This window comes from Typopeltis vanoorti, chromosome 11 (genome assembly GCF_054136105.1).
Source record: "Typopeltis vanoorti isolate ZY-2024b chromosome 11, IOZ_Tvanoo_1.0, whole genome shotgun sequence".
Lineage (NCBI taxonomy): Eukaryota > Metazoa > Arthropoda > Arachnida > Uropygi > Thelyphonidae > Typopeltis > Typopeltis vanoorti.
Genome location: NC_143559.1, coordinates 35,841,532 through 35,862,796, shown reverse-complemented (window position 1 = coordinate 35,862,796; position 21,265 = coordinate 35,841,532). Strand labels below are relative to the sequence as shown.

Sequence of the window (21,265 nt, the reverse complement as noted above, 5' to 3'; positions counted from 1 at the left end):
TCTGGTTTGTTACCACTGGTACTAACTCAGGCATATTATACTCATTCTTACACCCAACTGCCATACTGATGTTTGCAAATCCACTTAACAGCTCCTCCATAAAAGCTCTAGTTTCCCTGTTTGTTTTCGATTTATAAAAATTGAGCAAATTTATAAAACATGCATTCACATCCTCTTGGAGAATTAATCTTTCTCACGTTCTCTTCCCCTATCCACCCTGAACCTCTCCATTTCCCTGTCTGTCTTGCACACCTGTTCTCTCATTTTCTATACTCATGCTGCTCACTTCTTCATTCATAACTATCTCTCCTGTCTTACTCTCCTGTTCTTCCACATTGCTTCCCACTTGATCAGATTCATTCTCTACACTCACTTCTCTACCTCCCAGCAGCAGTCTCTCCAAGCGACACACTAAACTACTCAAATGCAGTCCATTGCTCCTATACAGTTCACTTTGTCCTTCAAACTCATTCCACACATAAACAAACTGCACTCCTTTCTCCTCACACATTTCTGCTAACATATTCATAATCCTTGCTCTCCGCTTCATCTCACCACTGTCATATCTGGACAACACACTACCTTTCCTATCACACTATTATCTTTTATCCGTCTCAACTTCCTGCTATCCCATTTGACATGTTATTTGTTGCCAGTCAAGTCATTTGTACCTATTACAACTACCACCTCTTTTGCTCACTACCTCCAGGAAAACAAACCTTGTACATCCTCTCATCCAGCACACATCTAATAATTGAATCATCATACGATGCCACTTGCAGATCTTTCATTAACTCTTTTATACCAATATTATTTGTTTTCATCATTTTCCCTCTTCCATACATATCTCAAATTCTCTTAATTTCATTCTGTATGCATTTCATATGGAATGAAATGCATACGGAATTAACCAACTCAGCTTTCAAATCTTGCATCACATTTTCGCTCATCTCATTATGAAAAAGATCAACTACTTAAATAACAGAAATATATTCTTTCAAATTGTTACTGCTAACATTTCCTTAATACAAATTTTCAGGTGAATCCGAATATTCTCAGAGTTTTATATAACTATAATAATTTTGACTAATTTATGATCTGTGCACTGGATAGAAACAATGATAAAATGCATGTACATCAGTAATTCATACTTGGATCAATAAATATTATGATAATCAATTATTGATTATATACATGATTATAATTATGTACTATACTACTCAGTATGTTTAAAGCTGGTTTTAATTAAAGAATATTTTAGGATTTACCTGCTTTAATTCTGCCCGATTCACTTGCTGGACCACGGTGCAATACATCTTTAACAAGGATGCCATCTCTCATATTACCACAGATATTGAAACCAAGTCCTGTAAAATCATGACCCTTCAGAGAAACAACTGTTCTTTCAGGCTCCTGTAAAAATTATACAGTAGCAGTTACCACAATGTCAAAAATGTATATTTAGTAATCTTTATTAAATTATAAACAATAAAACACTTGATATATATATCAAGTGTAATGGTGAACGTGTTAGAGAGGCTGGTTATAGACCGAATACAAACCTGGATTCATGAGAATGGAAGGCTTTTGATAGAACAGCATGGGTTGGTTAAGGGGAGATCATGCTTTAGTAACTTGGTTGCATTTTATAATAGGGTAATTAGCATTTTGGGTGGAGAAGATTATTATTATGGGCAACTCCAAGGAGTCCTTAGACTCATTGAGGGAGACGCTAAACATGTCAACAACTATTCAGCATTTGCACAGTATATCTATCGTACTTTGCTTTTAACTCATTTACAGTCATGGCACCCACAACAGACTGACAGCTTATTCCACTCATTCACCACTCTCCAAGTAAAAAAACCTAGTTCTAACACCCTTGTTAACTACACTCTTGCTCAGTTTCCATGGATGGCCCCTAGTTCTCCCACCATCAGATCTGTTCTGAAAAATGTCCTCTAAACTAATGATGTAAAAATCTCTCCATAATTTGAATGTATCCATCATATCATCCCTTGTCCACCTATCAACCAATTTTTGTAACCCACAAATCTTCAACCTGTTCTCATAAGGTTCATTCCATAGACCAGCTACAATCTTGGTCACTCACCTCTGGATCCTCTCTCTACTTCCTCCCCATCACCAAGAACCCTGGCACCAAGATCTGCACACAGTAGTCAAGATGGGGGTCTTATCAAGGCTCGATAAAGAGGAACAATAATCTGCTTGTCAAAGTATTTTTCAGTAACCAAGTGATCTGATGAGCTGATTTAGCCACTTTTGCCATATGCCCCCCTAAACTTCAACTCCCTATCCACCAACACTCCCAAGTCTCCGGCTTCAATTTCCTGGAGTATGGTTCCTCCAATGTGGTATACTGCTGTAACCTTTCCACCCCAAAATGCATAACTACACTTTGCCACATTAAGCTGACATCCATTCTCTTTAGCCTAGTCTGCCAATCTATCCAAATCATCCTGCAAAATTTTGACAGCCTGTGCATTCACTATTGCTCTACCCAACTTTGTATCATTGTCAAATAAATAAACAGTTCCTCTCTGATCCTTTCCTATATAGTTTATGAACAAATTAAATAGCAGTGGTCCAAAAATAGAACCCTGTAGCACACCACTAATCACCTTCTTTTGGATTCTACTCCTGAATAAATTACTCTCTGATATCTCTCCATCAACCACCCTCCTATCCATCTCACCAACCCTATATCTATCCCCATGTGCTGCAGTTTACTGATTAGAATTCCATGTGTTTTCCTGTCAGGGGCCTTAGGAAAGTCCAGCAGTATGACTGTAAACCTATTACCCTTATCCAATTCAGCCTTATAAAATTATAATATATTACAATTAATTTTTATAAAACATGAGCAAGTCTGAGAAGATGCTTATACAGTGATTTATTTGGATTTTGCTGAAACATTTGATTGAATATCATATGATAAACTGCTGTTCAGATTAGGCAGGATGGGGTTGGTTAGTCCTTTGGTAGCTTGGTGACAAGGCTGGTTGACTAATAAGAGCCAGACATTTGTGTATGGAGGTGCAGTGTCCCAAAGAAAAGGAAGGTGACAAGTGGGATGCCACAGGGTTCTATTCTAGAACCACTGTTTACGGAGGTTCTAGAACAGAACCTTTATACAGAGGATGATCGGTTAACGAACATAAACCGTTCAAAGACTATGTTCGCTACCTGAATTATTCGTTAACCGATTATCGATTTACCATAGATTTTTATGGGAATTTGATTAATTCGTTCTGGAAACCCAAAAAAATAAATAAAAAATTACATAATTTCTTACTATGTTTATTTATAATAACAATAATACATACATACACAGCCTTGCATTTTCGTCAGTCATGTTTTTTTTCCACGTTTGTGGGGCGTTAGAATCTGTCCAATGTCAATTGCTTTTCTCTCTTCTTCAGGATTTTTTGAAAATGATTAATAACATTGTCGTTTTAGAGATCCCCAAGCCTATTGACCTCAACCTGGTTTGGGTGCCATTCTAAGACTGTTGTTCTGATATCCTCCCACTTTTTCAAAAGATCTTTAATAGCAGATGTCAGCATTGGTCCTCTTTTGTCTTCCTCTTTTTCAGAAGAAAACACATCTTGCCGAGTTTCTTGGTGTTCTTCATTCAAGAGTTCTTCTGTCGTTAGATCATTTTCATGTTCCATTATGAGCTCTTCAATGTCATCTTCATTCACCTCCAATTCCAGATCTCTAGAAGTTGTCACAATTTCATCCATAATTTCAGGGATATTATCTCCATCTCCAAAAATGCAGGATGGACACAACTTTCGTCAAGCAGAATTCGACTATCGTTGAGTGACTTTTGACCATGCCTTTGGAATGAGCTGGATAGTTTCAAGAATATCAAACTTTTCTTTCCAAAACATCTTTAATGTCATCGTTGAGGAGAACTGGCATGCTTCAAAACACCGACGAAACAGCGTACAAGTGTACAATTTCTTGAAACCCACAATAACCTCCTGATCGATTGGCTGAATCAACGAAGTGGTATTTGTAGGCAAAAACTGGACTGTCAGCCAGGGAAAGTCTTCCAGCAAATTATCTTCAAGGTCTCTTGGGTGTCCTGGTGCATTGTCCAGTAGCAACAGTGTTTTCAATGGCAATTCATTGGTTTCAAGGTAATCCTTGATGCTTGCAACACAAACTTTAAACAGCCATTCTTTGAAAAGAACCTGTGTGACCCATGCCCTTTCATTCGATCTCTGCATCACTGGCAGTCTTTCTTTAATTATGGAATTTTTGTTGAATGCTCTAGGGATCTCAGAGCGATAGACAAGAAGCGGTTTAAACTTCATATCATCACTAGCGTTAGCTCCCAAAAGTAACGTCAATCGGTCTATCATGGGTTTATGCCCAGGAATATTTTTCTCATCTTTTGTGATGTAGGTATAGTTCAGCATGCGCTTCCAAAATAAACCAGTTTCATCACAATTGAAAATTTGTTGTAGACAATATCCTTCTTTTTTAATGAATTCTTGAGACAGAACTTCTGCTAGTGCAGAAGATCTGCACTAGCAGACTCACCGTGCATTACCACATGTTTAATGCCAGATCACCTTCTAAACTTTGCAAACCATCCAGTGGTAGCCTTGAATTCTATCTCCTCATGTGACGAATGTAGAGTTTATTTCTTCAGTTCTTCAAAAATTTCTCTAGCCTTCTCTTGAATGATAGTCATATCAGTTACATCTCTTTTCATTTTCCTTTCTTTTATCCAAACTAAAAGCAATCTCTCAATTTTTTCATGGATGGCACATCTTTGTTTCTCAGATGTGATTTTCGTTACTCCTTTAGCTGCTCGAGTCTTCTTGATTATATCTTTCTTAGCTAAGATTGTGCCTACTGTAGACCTGTTCAAGCCATACTGACTAGCAACATCAGATATCTTCTGCCTACTCTACCTTGGCTATTATTTCTTGCTTGGTTTGTATAGTGAGCACAGTTCTTGACACTATACTCTTTTTAGGTCCCATAATATTATCAGTTTTTTTTTTGAATAAAAAGTTCAGAAAAGCACTTACAATTCAGAGAACAGAAATCAACTAGCACACAAAAAAGGTTATGTATACAACTATCAAAGTCTCATTCCAGAAACCATTCATAGATGGCAGTAAAATACGGTTCTACAAATCTTACACACAGCGTCGCTTCTTCTTGTGTTTGTTCTGTGAGGTGGTCGTTATCCGAACATGTGTTTGTTTGTTATCCAAATATAAAAATCTTTCACGAAAGTGTTTGTTGTCCAATTTGTTCGCAGTCCGAACTGTTCATTAACCGATCGCCCACTGTATATCGAAGATATAGTTTATGGTATGAAAGGTGATATTTTAATTGTTTTCTGATGATGCTAAATTAGCAAGATTAATGTCAAGAAATTCTGATGTGTTGTTGTTACAAAAAGGATTTGAATAGGTTGGCGCTATGGGATGTAGAATAGGGATGGCATTTCAATCTTGCTAAGTGTAAAGTTATGCACTTTGGCCAGAGAAGATGGAACGAAGTTTACCACATTGGAGGAACTTTGCTTCAGGAGATGGAGAAAGCAATGCATCTAGGCATCTTGGTAGATAGGGAACCGAAGTTCAGGGACAATTATGAAAGTTGTAAGGGTTACCCAAAAAAAATTGCTGTTATAATGTGAAGAATGCTGACATGAAGGATAAGAAAGTGAGTTCTATTCTATAAGGTACTAATCAGGCCTCAATTGGATTTCTGTGCACAGAAATCCAAATGAAATCCAAAGATATAACCAAGTTGGCGAGAGGAGCCTACCAAATAGATATAGGAGAATTATTGCATAGGATAATGGGTGATGCAAGAACTAGAGGTCATCCCTGGAGGCTGTACAAGGGTAATGTTAGTAAAGAGATGAAAAAGATTTTTTTTGCTTAGCAGGTGGTTTATTTTTATTTATCTATCTTATGGCAAAAGCAGCTAAAGGTCAATGTCCAAATCATAAAGCCAATCCAGAGCCTTATCTGTCACCTCATGGATGTCCTGGAGGTCACTACTATGAAATCTGTGCCTTAGGCAGTCATTCACAATATGGGTGATAGTATGGGCCACAGGGGGAACAGTCATAATAAGGGTGGTCTGATAGTCTCCATTTATGCAGCAGGTAGCCACATCTGCCCTGGGTAGTTCTGATCCTCTTGATAGATGTCCAACTCTTCCTAGGAAGGGCAAAACCAGGCTGCAGAGCATAGGGATCTTCAACCAGGAAACCATCTGATGGACGATTGTTAGACCAGTGTTCTCTCCACATGTCAGGTGTTGATGGTAAGGCAGCTGAAGAGAGTTTTTGTCCATGGACCAAAAAGGGTTTTGTGATTTTTGGTGAATTTTAGGTGAATTTATGAGAGTCTGGTGCAGGGCAGGAGCGGGTTGCTCATTACTTTAATCGAGGCTCGTCTTCTCCTTATATTTGGTGGAGCAATGTTAGATAGGACAGGCAGCCAGGGAAGAGGGGTACTTCTCAGTGTTCCACTAATTGTGTGCATAGTAGAGTTTAGCTGGGCATCTATAATGTTAATGTGTCACTTTGCCCCAGGATTTGAAGGGGATAAATTAACTGTGGAAAGGGTACAAAGGCGGATAACAAAGATGGTTTCAGGACTGTAATGATAGTTATGAGGATCGGCAGAGGGAATGTGGACTGCAGAGTTTGGTGGATAGAAGAAGGAGAGGAGATATGATTGAGACTTTTAAACTGTTGAGAGGTGGTTACATGGTTGGCACTGGGGAGTTCTTCTGCTTGGTTGAACAGCGGGAAGGAGTGATGACAAGAGGCCATCCCTGGAAGTTACAAAAGGAAACTGTGGACAAGAGGAGGATGAGGAGTGGTTTCTTTGCATGGAGGGTGGTTGAACCATGGAATGCATTGCCTGATGGAGTGGTGAGAGAGAGAAAACGGTCAATGAGTTTAAAGAGTGATATGATAGACTGTGTTTCTTGGGGGGGGGGCCTCCCCTCGATGAGTCTTGATAGACTGTTTCTTAGGAAGGACCTCCCACGATGAGTCTTTTGACTCCATGGAGGCCTGAATAATAATAATAATAATAATAATAATAATAACAACTTCTTTCCCAGATAAAGGCACAGTATTCTGATGCAAAGAATGTGCATCAGAATACTGCATATTCTCTGCATCAGAATACTGATGCAGAGAATGTGAGGGCTAGTGCAGTCGACCTTAAGACATCAGCACCACAACCCCAGGTTGTTTCAGCAAGCCACGAGATGATATTATTTCTTGTTTTCACTTTGTTGGACAGGTTGGCAATGTGCCTTTTATAGGTTAGGCTTCTGTCCAGACTCACTCCAAGGTATTTCGGGCAAGGCTCATGTTCTACCATTTTGTCACAGAAAGAGAGGTTGAGGTGTCGATTCGCCTCTGCATTGTTCAGATGGAATGCTGTGGACATAGTTTTTGTTGGATTTGGCTTCAGGTACCACTGGTTGAAGTACACCTCCAAGATGTTCAGGTCTGTGTCACAAGGTTGTTTCCAGGTTGGCAAGGAGGTAGACTGGTGTAGGATAGTGAGATCATTAGCATATACATATTTGCTTGAGCTGGTATGCGGTAAGTCAGACATGTAGATGTTAAATAGTAAAGGGGAGAACACAGAGCCTTGTGGAAAACTGTTGTGGAGGAATCTGGGCCTGCTCTTTTTTTCACCAATATCGACCTGGATCTTTCTGTTGGAGAAAATGGATTCAAAAAGCTTCAAAGTTGTTTAGCACCATACGATATTGCTTATCTTTAGGAGGAGGCCCCTCATCCAGACTGTGTCATAAGCTGATGTTAGGTCAATGAAAGTGACTCTGAATAAGTTTCTTCTAGAAGCCTGTTTCAGTCTGTATTGTCAGGGTCAGAACCTGGTCACAGCAACTTCTTGCCAGCCTGAAGCCAGCTTGTTCAATTGGGAGTGTCTTTCGATGAGTGGTGAATTTCTTTTAAGGAGAATTCGTTCAAAGCGCTTAAAGGTGGAGCAGAGCAAGGAGATAGGGCGTAGATTTTTGACATTATTTGAATCTTTCCCTGGTTTGGGCACAGCAATTATTTTGGCTTCCCACCACAGTTTTGGAAGTTTTCCAGTTGTTATAATATTTGAGAAAAGGGTGAGCAGCCATGTTTGACCTTGTTGGCCAAGATGTTTTAGAAACTCGAGGAGGATACCATCCATTCCTGAAGCCTTGGCATTCTTGGTGAATTCTAAGGCTTCCTGAACCTCTTCAAGAGAAACTGGCTGTACAAGTTCAGGAAGCTCTGAGGCCATCTTCACTTTTTTTCTGATGGAAGATTGCACAGTTATTTTCCTGGTAGAACTGGGACGTATCTTAGAGGTTTTCAGTAAATGATTAGCCATTTGATCAGGAGTTATCTCTGATCTCTTAGCAGGCGGTGAACGAGTGGAATGCATTACCAGAATGGATGATGAGTGCTCCAACAAATGAATGTGTTCAAAGCAATGATGATAGTTATTGTGATCTCAACCTGCAGTGATGAGTCTTGGGACTACATGGTGGCTTAGAAGTAATACTAGATAACATAATTGCTATAACTATCAAAAATTCATTAAAACTATACTTTTTTTTAATCTTTTTTTTTATCAGCATATAAATGGTTTTTATGTTTACAAAATAATTCAATCACTTACCATTGTAAGGCAGGAGTCATCCATGGTCCTTTGTTTTTTACCTTGCCCAAACACAGTATTGAAATGATAAGTCTTTCCTCCTTTTGGCTTCTTTGCCTTCAGAGAAAAGACAAGGACGTTTAAATGATAATCATTATAATTTAAATTTACCCAAAAATATAGTTTTGTATTATTTTTAGAACTAAGTTCACAAGAATCATGTTGGGATTACTAGTCTAACCATTACAATGGCTGCCATACCTGCCATCCAAATCCACTGAACACTAGTGCAACAAAGTTGTTTATGTTTAAATTTCTTCTCTCCTACTCACAAGAGAATAATGGAGAAGGGATTTTATTCTTCTCCACAATACTATCTATGAAAAATCCCATCATCAATACATTAACAATTTGGTAAGCTCCTCTAACCAAATTTTATTCTAAAAGTATTACCTCTTTTTTTTTTTTTTGCTTTTCATTCATCAAATCAAATAAGCACAGAAGTTCAATAAAAAGGTAGAGTAGGTTCATCATAGGAGGGAGTGCATTTGAAGTTATCAAATGACAGAGGTCAAAGGAACAAAATACATGGGCAGCCAATAAGCCTAGGGATGCAAAGGAAGGTGCACACAGTAGGCATCAGCAAATTAGCTCAATATACATAGTACAAATAATTATAAAAGAACTTCATTGCAAGGATGTAGACAAAAAAGAAGAAACGAGACACAAAAAAAAAAGGAAATTAAAATTATGCAGTTACCGAGAGATAAAATTACCTGAAACAACATATAAAAGAGGGGACTTGGAGTGCAAGAGTGCTGCATTGTTCTTAACCATGTCTTTCTTAACTTTAACTGTTCTTAACCTTGTCTTTCATTTTGAAGAGTGATCACACAATTTCGACCTGAGCAGTGGATGAGCAAATTTTCATTTAAGGAGGGACATATGTAGAACTGCAAAGTGGATGATAATTACAAATTTATGAAATAGAATTGAGCAGTATCACGTGGCATAAAAAACTTCAAGGAAAGGAAGTTAGTGTGGAAAATTGACAACTGAAGGAAGTAGTATCAGACTGTACACTATACATAGGATCAGATACGAATTAAATGGGTAAGCTGCAACAGCATCGAGCTGGAGCTGCAAAAAAACGGAGCAAATGTTATGGAAGGAATCCAAAAAAATCCAACAATCATGAAGCTAGTGAACAGTACAAAGCACAGGCAAGAAGTGACAAGAATGGCAAGGAAGGCAAAATCAGATAACATGAAATTAGCTCTTTTATGAGTGTTCTTTTATTATGAGTAGTGAAAAAGTGTCCGAGTGGCTAGCCTAGTGGCTGTGCACTTCGCAACCATATGACTGGGATAGGTGTCCTAGGTTCGATTCCCATTGGAGATGTGAGGAGCTCAAGGATCTTCCTCAGCCATAACCAAGTTAGCCAGTCTTGGGAATGGGCAGTAGGGTTTTTTCCCCCAGTTTAACTGGGTGTTTTCATCCTGCAAAGCAGGCAAACTGGCTGCGTGAACACACATGGACTACAGTCATGAATACCTCCAATAGGGATGCAGCAGAGGAGTAGCATGCCAGCTGCATTATTTCACCATGACTCCTTATTAGGAGGAGACCCAACCTGTCTGAATCAGATGGAAGGGAGAGACAGTGAAAAAGTAGGAGAATGCAAGTGACAGATGCAGAAAAAAAAAAACAGTTCTATTGCTGATTGTTCACTTTGCAAGAATATCCCACCTGTATGCTCCAGATGAGATACAGCCATGACAATGAGACTGATGTGGGAGCACAGGCAGATGAAATAGTAGTGCTATTTCATCTGCAAATATCATGGTATTAAGTGGAATATCTGCCTGGTATTACAAGAATGTGCAAGGGAATTGGCAACACCTCTGACTTTCAAACTGGATATGAATTGCTGAATCCATTATATTTGATAATTGAAATACCATTGAGATACCAATGAAATAAAATGGATATGAATAATATAATGGTATATATATTTCATCTATCATGGCCAGTTTGAAAGTGAGTGGTTAATTTAAATCTCAATTCTGGTCAAGTCCAAGTGAGTGAAAATAAGGCAAAATAGTTGTTACATAAGGGAGGTCCCAAAGCAGAGGTGGTATATTATATGTCAATTTATAAGGCTGGTGGTTATGACAAGCTCAGGAGATAGTTGGAGCTATTGCATGGAATGAGGAATTGAGTGGTAAGGAAATAAATGCTGCTTGGGAACTGGCAAAGAAATACATAACAGCATCTGTGTGTGTGAATGTAATCTGAAGACCAAAAGGCTGAATAAAGGAGGTGTAAAATGGATGAATGAGGAGCTTAAACATGAAATCGGGAAGAAGGTACTTTGGAGGCAGTACAAGATAAATAATGGTAATAATCAGTTACATGAAGAGTATAAAGAACAAGCCAAGAGAGTGACTCACTTAATAAGGAAAACAAAAGTACAAAATGAGCAGAAATTGGCAACTCATACAAGTAGAAGAAAGAATGATCATGGTAAGATTATGTTAATGGATGAAAATGGTAGAATGGTAACTGCTGCAGAAGACATTGTTGAGGTATTAAGTGATCAATTTATAAGGGGGGTGTTTCATCCTGATCAGGGGGAATTATGAGGAACTTAAGTGTATAGGACATAGGATAGGAGAGGATGGCTTAATTGTGAGCGAGCAGGAAGTATATGAATAAATAAATAATCATGATGTCAATCAGGCAATAGGATTTGATGACATATCACTACACACATTGGCAGTAGCATTGGCATGCCTGTTTAATAAGTCATACAACAGCACAGGTTCCAAGGGAGTGGGAGGATAAAATTGTTCCACTACATAAAAGGTGATATGGCTATAGCTTCAAATTATAGGCCAATCTGTATATCTGGAGTTGGGGTGAAGATACTGGAGAGAGAGATTGATGAGAAGTAGGATGCAGAAATGGATTGATAACAGTATTATTCTCTGTTATTGCATGGGTTTGTTAAAGGGAGATCATGTTTTTAACAACTTATGTACTATAACAAGGTGAAAAATACCTTGGATAGGGAAGATGCATATACAGTAGTGTACTTGGATTTTGCAAAAGCTTTTGATGGACTGCCGCATGACAAACTGTTAAATAAACCGAAATGGATGGGATTGGATAACAGACTTCTCAGTTGGATCAGTGATTGGCTGTCAGACAGGCATCAGAAAGTTGTATATGGGGTGCAGTATCCCAAAAGGGGAAAGTCACTAGTTGTGTACCAAAGGGGTCAGTTTTGGGAACACTGTTGTTCAATTTGTATGTTAATGATATTGAGTTGGGTTTATTATTATTATTATTATTATTATTCAGGCCTCCAAGGAGTCAAAAGACTCATCGAGGGAGGTCCTTTCTAAGACATAAAGTCTGTCAAGACTCATCGAGGGGAGGTCCCCCCCTGAGAAACACAAAGTTTATCATACCACTCCTTAAACCCACTGACTGTTCTCGCTCCCACCACTCCATCAGGCAATGCATTCCACGGCTCAACCACCCTCCACACAAAGAAACCACTCCTTACCCTCTTGCTCACAGTTTCCTTTCGTAACTTCCAGGGATGGCCTCTTGTCATCACTCCTTCCCGCTGATCAACCAAGCGAAAGAACTCCCCAGTGTCAACCCTGTAACCACCTCTCAACAGTTTAAAAGTCTCAATCATATCACCTCTCCTTCTATCCACCAAACTCTGCAGTCTACATTCTCTCAGCCGATCCTCATAACTATCCTTGTACAGTCCTGAAACCATCTTTGTCATCCGTCTTTGTATCCTTTCCACAGTTAATTTATCCCTTTCAAATCCTGGGGACCAAATCTGAGAACAATAGTCCAAGTGTGGTCTGATCAGAGACTTATACAACGGAATGATAACCCTCTTATCTCTGCAGGTCAGTGTCCTTCTCATAATAGCAGCAATCCTCTGTGTTACCTTCACCACCTTTGCAATATGTCCCCTAAACTTCAGGTTTCTATCAATCATCAACCCCAGATCTCTTGTCTCCCCTACTTCCTCCAGTATAACTCCTCCCATAGAGTATGCAGCATCCCATCGATGTTTCCCAAACCTCAAGACCTTACATTTTGCTGCATTAAACTGACACCCCCATTCATTTGCCCATCTATCTAGCTTATTTAAATCCTCTTGCAGGGCTACCACATCTGCACTATTACTAATAATCCTTCCAAGCTTCGCATCATCTGCAAACAACTGAATATCCCCCTGCAATCCACTGGCTATGTCATTGATATAAAGGTTAAACAATATAGGTCCTAGTACTGAGCCCTGTGGGACCCCACTTGTAACACTCTGCCTCCTTGAAACTGCTCCACCATACACAACTCTCTGATACCTATCAGACAGCCAATCCTGAATCCAGTTGACCAATCTGACATCCAGACCCATGTGCTGCAACTTAAATATCAGCTTATCATGTGGCACCCTGTCAAATGCCTTCGCCAAGTCTAAGAAAATTGCAGTATATGCCTTTCCCTCATCTAATGCTCTTGTAACTTTATTATAAAAGGCTAGCATATTGCTAAAACAAGAGCGTCCTTTCACAAATCCATGTTGATTCTCACAGATAACATTACCCTCATCTGCCCAATGCTGTACACGGTCCCTCACTACTTTCTCCAAGATCTTAACAACTACTGATGACACACAGACTGGCCTATAATTAGACACTTCCAGTCTGTTACCATCCTTATGCAATGGCACTATCTTACCTTCCTTCCATTCCCTGGGCACCTTTGCCAAAGCCAGACTTTCATTGAAAAGCCACGTTAAAGGTATTGTCAATTCCCTAGCACATTCTCTCAAAACTCGTGGCGAAATACCATCCAGTCCCACAGCTTTACTGACATCCAGAGTACTCAGTATCTGAAACACACTCTCCTCCTGTACCTCCAGACCTCGTACCAGTCCTATCCCTCTAGCATTAAAACTGACTCCTCTAGGATGAAATAGTCCAATAAAGTGTTCATTGAACAATTCCACTATGTCCTCTGCATCAGTCACTCTATTCCCATTTTTATCCCACAATATCATTCTTCCACAGTCATTTCTCCTCCTACTGGCCACATAGCTAAAAAATTCCCTAGGATTTTCTTTGGATCTTAGGGCCAATCTCCTCTCATATTCCAGTTTTGCTTTCCTTACCACACGAGTCACTCTTCTGGCCTGTGTCTTATATTCCTCATGCATCTCTTCACCTGTCTCCTTATATCTCTTCCATAGCCTCTTTTTCGCATGCAATTTTTGTTTAATATTGTTTGTCATCCACTTTACTCCAAATTGCGCCCTCTTCTTCACTCGTGGTATACAACTTAACATTGCTGATAACAAATATTCGTTCACAATTTCCCACGCACTGGTGATATCCCTGCCTTCCAATTCCTCCCTCCATGAAACTTCCCATAGTTGACGTCTAAGACTATTATAATCACCTGCCTTATAATTCCACATAAGTTCCCGTCTCTTTGATACTCCTGCATGTCTATTCATTTTCCAAGTCAAAACCATATGGTCACTCTCTCCAACTGGTGGGAGAGACGTCAACTCAGTTATTATCAACTCTTCTGATGCTATAACCAAATCCAAAATTTTTGATCCTCTTGTTCCCTCTGTTACATGTTGCCTAAGACATTTGTCCCTCAAGAATTCTAGAAATTCCATTCCCCTATTGTTACATGCATCTTCCTCTCTCCAATTTATACTACTGAAGTTAAAATCTCCCATAACAATCATTCTTCTTGCACTTGCCAAACTTAGCTGTCTAAACATCTCCTGGTCCCCATCCTCTGTGCTCCTGGGTCTGTAGCAACACCCCACTAAATATCCTGTCTTGCCTACCTCTACCTCACACCATACGCTCTCAAAATCATTTTTCTCACTACCTTCCAAATTCTCCACTCTTAGAGGACATAGGTCATCACTTATCATAAGCAGCACCCCACCACCACGCTTTCCCCTCCTATCCTGGCGAAAAATGCTATACCGACTTCTATTCCTGTTTTTATATCCCCTTCTGTCAACCACGTCTCAGTGATCGCAATAATTTTTGGCCAGGCTGATGCTATCTGCGCCACCAATTCCTCTCCCTTATTCCGGATACTCCTGGCATTAGTATACAGCATATAAATGCCATTGTTTCTATACCCAGCATTATCCCTTCTAGACTCCACTGGGCTCGGTGTTACCTGATGTCGTCTCCCTTCTCCCAAGTATCCATTCCCACAAGAGGCCACCCCTGCTATCATCCTCCCTGGGACACACTGACTCATTCAGAACAGCAATCTCTCCAGATGCCTACGTCCTTCCTCATTCAAATGTAAACGGTCTCTCGCAAACAACTCCTCTCTTTCCTCAAACGCACTCCAAGCATCCACATATACCAGTCCTCTCTTGTCACACATTCTCGCTATTATGCGATTCAATATCACCGCTCTTCGGCTCGGCTCATCATTATCATACCTAGGCAACACGCACACTATTTTTCCTCTCTCTGTCTTCTTTCGTACTGTCTCAAGCAAAAATCTCATATCTCTCGCTGCCCGACTTACATTACCACTCAAGTCATTCGTTCCTACCATCACAATCATCTCATCCACCCTTTCACTTCTCTTAATCGCCATAGCCACCCTTTCTATTGTTCCTCCTGGCAAACACTCCTCACGCATCCTATCCTGAACACCACGGATCATTGAGTCACCATACATTATACCTCTTACCATTCCATCGCTCCTATTGTTTCCATTCTCTCCTCTTCTTTCATTCCCATACCTCTCTCTTCTACTGTTTCCATTCTCTCCTCTTCTAGCACTCCCATACATCTCTCTCATTCCCTCTCTCCTACTGTTTCCATTTTCTCCACTTCTAGCACTTCCATATCCCTCTCTCATTCTGTCTCTCCTACTACTGTTTCCATCCGCTCGTCTTCTAGCATTCCCATACCTCTCTCTCATTCCATCTCTCCTACCGTTTCCATTCTCTCCTCTTCTAGCACTTCCATATCTCTCTCTCATTCCGTCTCTCCTACTGTTTCCATCCTCTCGTCTGCTAGCATTCCCATACCTCTCTCTCATTCCCTCTCTTCTACTGTTTCCAATCTCTCCTCTTCTAGCACCCCCATACCTCTCACTCATACTCCTTAAATTCTCTCTCTCTCCTACTCTGATTCGCCTTGCATTCATCTCTTCCATTCTCCTAATCTTATCTTTCATACTTCTGCTCTCATTCACTAGACATTCCACCTCCTCTTTCAACTCATCTATCTCCCTCTGCAGGTCAGTCACTCTTAATCTAAATTCACTCTCCCAAACAAAACCATCTCCTAAACTTCCACAGTCACTCACACCTTCCACACTATCAACCAATATTTTATCATTCTCTCCTATCATACTACTTGTCTTCCTACATTCATTCTCCGTTCCTGGAGCAACAAAGTCGGATATCGATATATCTAATGTACTTATTTCCTCCAACTGCCTGGATTTTGCACACATACGCTCTCCACTCTCTTTAACAAACCACATATGTAATTCCTTAGAAGCATATATGCCGCAAGTACTGCATGCCACAAAGTCCCTTATGATATTGCTAATAATTGAGTTCTTAAATGGCGGAGGACTTGGCGTTACGCCACTTGCGACTGCTGCTGAATCCACCATCATTCCTTACTGCCGAGTAGCGTAATCCTTAATAATTATTCAATTAATAAATAAGAGGGGAAAAAAGTACAAACATCAGAACATTTAAGTACTAATATAATTAAATAAAATGAAATATAACTAAATACAGTAACTTAGCTTCGTTTTGTCTTCCACCGTTACGCGTTCGATTCTGACGGTACCAACATATATTATATCGCGACAGCAACTAACTTCCGAAAAACAACCACTGAAGTACACTCGTATTCAGAGAAACAATTCAGCACTCAAAAACGTAGAAAAACGGGGAAAAAAACGGACTATTCACCGATTAAAAATCACTTTCTTCTGCACAGCTCAAATTCACCGCCACGTGCTACGGCGACGCTAGTTTAACTAGTGATATGCAGTTGTTTGCATATGATACAACTGGTCAAGCAGATGTTATGGCCTTACAGGAGGACTTCAATAGACTGCATGAACGGGCAGAGTAAGTGGAAATATCAGTTCCACGCGGATTTGGTCACGGGATTTTCATGGTGACAAGAATATGTTGGAAAGAGTCTAGAGAGGATTCACTAAAGGTGGTCAGTGGTCTTTGGAATGCGGAGTACGAGGACAGATTGAGAGAATGCAAGTTGCACAGCCTTGTGAATAGAAGGAAGTGGGGAGGGGGATTTGATTGAGACATAAGCTAGTCAGGGGTTGTTATCAGGTTGATATTTTTCATAGAATGGAAGAAGGGTGGTGTAGAGGGTGCAAGCAGAATGCGTTGCCTGAGGGTGTTTTGAATGTAGACACGGTGAATCAGTTTTAAGGTACGGCTGGATGAGCATTGTGAGCAAAAGTGTGTACCTCCCATGATGAGTCTGACTCCATGGAGGTCAAATGATGATGATGATAATAAAATTATAGACCACTCAGTATCTCAGGTATAGTAGTTAAGATATTGAAAAAAGTTCATTAAACATAGAATTAAGGAATGAGCAGATAGTAATATGAAACATTCATGTTAGATGGGGAAGGGAACAGCAGAGATTTGTAAAGTCTTTATTGTTATTATTAACAGGTATCTCCATGGAGGCCAATGAATCATTGTGGGAGGCCTAGAAAGTCTTGTTATAGTAATTTACTCACTTTCTATAATAAACTGACAAGCTAAGACAAAAAAAAAAAAAAAAATGGTTACATGATGATACTGCTGGATTTTGCAAAAGTATCTGTATCTGACAGATACTGCAAGAAACTATTACACCAATTAGAGCAAATGGGGATGGATATGAAGCCGAGAGATGTGAATAAACTAAGGTATTTTGAAATTATTCCACACATGAGGTTGTTATACAAATTCAAAAGAATGAATAAACAAAACAGACTTTTGACATAGATAGGACAAACTGAAAGTGATATAAGTGCTGAGTCTGAAAGAAGAGTGACTGGTAGTGTATCATAAGGTTTCTATACTTGAGCCATTTTGTTTAACTTATATAGTACTGATATTATGGATGCCCTGAGGGTGGTATCCAGTTATTTTCTGAAGATGCCGAGTCAAATACTGCGGTGTACCTTGTGGTACACCGCAATCTACTGTTTTGGAGCTGCTATAGCTGTTGCTTATTTTTACAATTTGTGATCTGGCATTTAAGTAATTTTTGGACCAGTTTATGGCAGTACCTCGTATTCCTATGACTTCTAATTTTTTTATTAAAATTTCATGTGATACAGAGTCAAAAGCTTTGTGTATATCTAGAAATAGTAAATTTGTATTCAAGTAGCTAAATTGAAAAATATAGAATATCATTTGTAAAATAAATGTTGTATTTGTATGATTAAATGTAAATAAATTTCTAAATATATACTTTTAGATGGTCAGTACAGGTAACCCTCAGATAACGTGGTACTTATAACGCAGTCTACAAATTGTAGTAATCCTTGTTCAACGTGGTTTTGACAAAAACAGTCTAGAAATTGTAGTAACCGTTTATCTTTTCATATATTTTTCACTGCACGACTTAAAAATCAAATTTTATCTTCATTAAATTTGTGTCTGCCCATATCACGCAGATAGTTATAAGTAGTGAATTTATATTAGGGGAAACACCCTTTAGCATGCATGTACGTCAATTGTATACCGTATAAGGTGTTCATTATTGAAAATTGTCTACGTTTTTTGCCAGGAAAGCACATTAAAATTCATAAGTGTGTTATCTCAAGCTGAGCACTTTATTTTCTGGTGAGTTACATACATAATTAATATGTAATGCTTTTTTTACGTAAAAAAATTATTTTTATAGTAATGGCCACAAATTGCATTGAAAGGGAAAAAAATGAGTATTGAAAAGAAAATTTGTCTCAAAGAAAAAAAATTAAAATCATGGATCGGTTGAAAAATGGAGAAAAACCAGTTGTAGTAAAGACTCTTAATTTAAATGAATCAACAATTCAAACAATCAAACACAACGAACATAAAATCTGAGAAAGTGTTTATTGCTGGGTCAACGGTAAGTGCAAAGCTCATTGAAAGTTTATCTTTCACTAGGTTAGACTATGATGAATTTAGTTTAATCCTTTATCCCAGTGAGAGCAAACAAAGTTTGCACCTGAAAATATCTTCAGGACTGAATATAGTGTTGTACTATCTTACCTGGGTAAGTAGTACAACACTAGGCAACTCGTAGCAAAGGTGGAGCAAGCTACCAACACTCTTATCCCAGTATCTCCCATAATGCAAAACACATCTCCTTGTGGATATGTATACTGTTATGCATTAAGGGATTGGCCACTACCCAGACTAGTTTTGACCTTTATTGAGGTCTCTTCAGTGGGAGCCAGGCCCAGAGCAGAAGTATGGTCATCTTTACCTATAGGAATTTCCAAAAGGTTTGCCACCTTTTTTTATTAAATTACTCTGGATTTAGAGAAAGATGTTGAAAGTTTATTTTTCACTAGGTTAGACTATGATAAATTAGACTATGTTAGAAAATGTGCCACCTTTCGTCCTTTCAACCTTTATTGAGGTCTCATCAGTGAAAACAAAGAATATATAATCTTCACATCTTTAATTCTTAGTATAACCAAGTGAAAAAACTTTCAAGATCTATCTCTAATCCAAAGTATTTTTGTAATAAGGTGTGACACCTTTTGATCACTTATATATAGAAATATGGCCTGCATTACTTCAATTTTGGTATCACATCTGAGTCTGGCACCCACTGATGAGACTTAAGTAAAGGTCAAAACTGGTCTGGGTAGTGGCCTTCCCATAATGCATAGCATTATGTATGTCTGTTAGGATATGTGCATCGCATTATGGGATAATGAGGCAAATAACGTGAATTAATTAGCCTCTATATACAAATAGCCCAATCATGAAGTAACTTCGCATGCAAACTTATGTGCCTGCACTTGGATAAAGGATGAAACCAAGAATATAATTTCCTAGCATCAGGAGGAGACATGATAAGAACATTAAAGTTAGTAAGGGAATGAGATTTTACATGTTACAAGTGACATTTTGTAGCTTGAGGCAAGTGAAGAGTCATCCCTGGAAGTTTACTAATGATTTGAATAGGTGCGAGGTCCAGGTTTTTCCTCAGCTTGAGAGAATAGGTGCTGTTAGATGTTATGAGTGTAACTTTATTTAATATATTCAAAAAGCAACGCGATAGGTAATTAGGAATGAGTGACTAAAAAAAATAGGCCCTCCATAGATGAGTCTTTGGACTTTTTAGAAGGGCAAAAACTTCTAATATGAGGGTAGTTAATGGACAGACTTTGCTAGTCACCTGCCCTCTCTTGGAGAGGATCCAAGAAAAGGCAGGTGACCGGTGAAGTGCTGGAGAACTCTGTACTAGGTAGCCACTGCTGTTGAATTAGTACTGATAATGTGGCTAATCTGAAGAGTAATGTCCAGTTTTTATTGTTATTTTCTCAGGCATATCCATTGAGTTAATCACTTATTAAGGGAGAGGCCTATACTATTACTCACACAATACCTATCATACTTCTCCTTGAAGTTATTCACCAATGAAGCATTCACAGCCTTCTCTAGTAGCCCATACTACCCATTTACCACCCATAAATAAAAATTTCCTAACAAGATTTAAATAAGCTAGATAGATGGGAAAATGAATGGGGGTGTCAGTTTAATGCAGCAAAATGTAAGGTCTTGAGGTTTGGGAAACATCGATGGAATGCTGCATACTCTATGGGAGGAGTTATACTGGAGGAAATAGGGGAGACTAGAGATCTAGGGTTGATGATTGATAGAAACCTGAAGTTTAGGGGACATATTGCAAAGGTGGTGAAGGTAACACAGAGGATTGCTGCTATTATGAGAAGGACACTGACCTGCAGAGATAAGAGGGTTATCATTCCGTTGTATAAGTCTCTGATCAGACCACACTTGGACTATTGTTCTCAGATTTGGTCCCCAGGATTTGAAGGGGATAAATTAACTGTGGAAAGGATACAAAGACGGATGACAAAGATGGTTTCAGGACTGTACAAGGATAGTTAAGAGGATCGGCTGAGAGAATGTGGACTGCAGAGTTTGGTGGATAGAAGAAGGAGAGGTGATATGATTGAGACTTTTAAACTGTTGAGAGGTGGTTACAGGGTTGACACTGGGGAGTTCTTTCGCTTGGTTGAACAGCAGGAGGGAGTGATGACAAGAGGCCATCCCTGGAAGTTAAACGAAAGGAAACTGTGAGCAAGAGGGTAAGGAGTGGTTTCTTTGTGTGGAGGGTGGTTGAGCCGTGGAATGCATTGCCTGATGGAGTGGTGGGAGTGAGAACGGTCAGCGAGTTTAAAGAGTGGCATGATAGACTTTGTATTTCTCGGGGGGGGGGGGGGGGGGCTCCCCTCGATGAGTCTTG

At 39.2% G+C, this 21,265-nt stretch overlaps 1 protein-coding gene across 1 annotated transcript in view; it reads right to left on the bottom strand.

Moving 5' to 3' along the window:
- Positions 1 to 21,265, bottom strand: part of LOC150101442 (uncharacterized) — a 129,953-nt gene that overhangs the window by 34,970 nt on the left and 73,718 nt on the right. Inside the window, exons 4-5 of the mRNA XM_090400496.1 lie at positions 8,712 to 8,807; positions 1,269 to 1,413 (exon numbers count right to left, since the gene is read on the bottom strand). Coding sequence (XP_090256622.1) covers positions 1,269 to 1,413; positions 8,712 to 8,807 — 241 coding nt within the window. The remainder of the gene's footprint in view (positions 1 to 1,268; positions 1,414 to 8,711; positions 8,808 to 21,265) is intronic.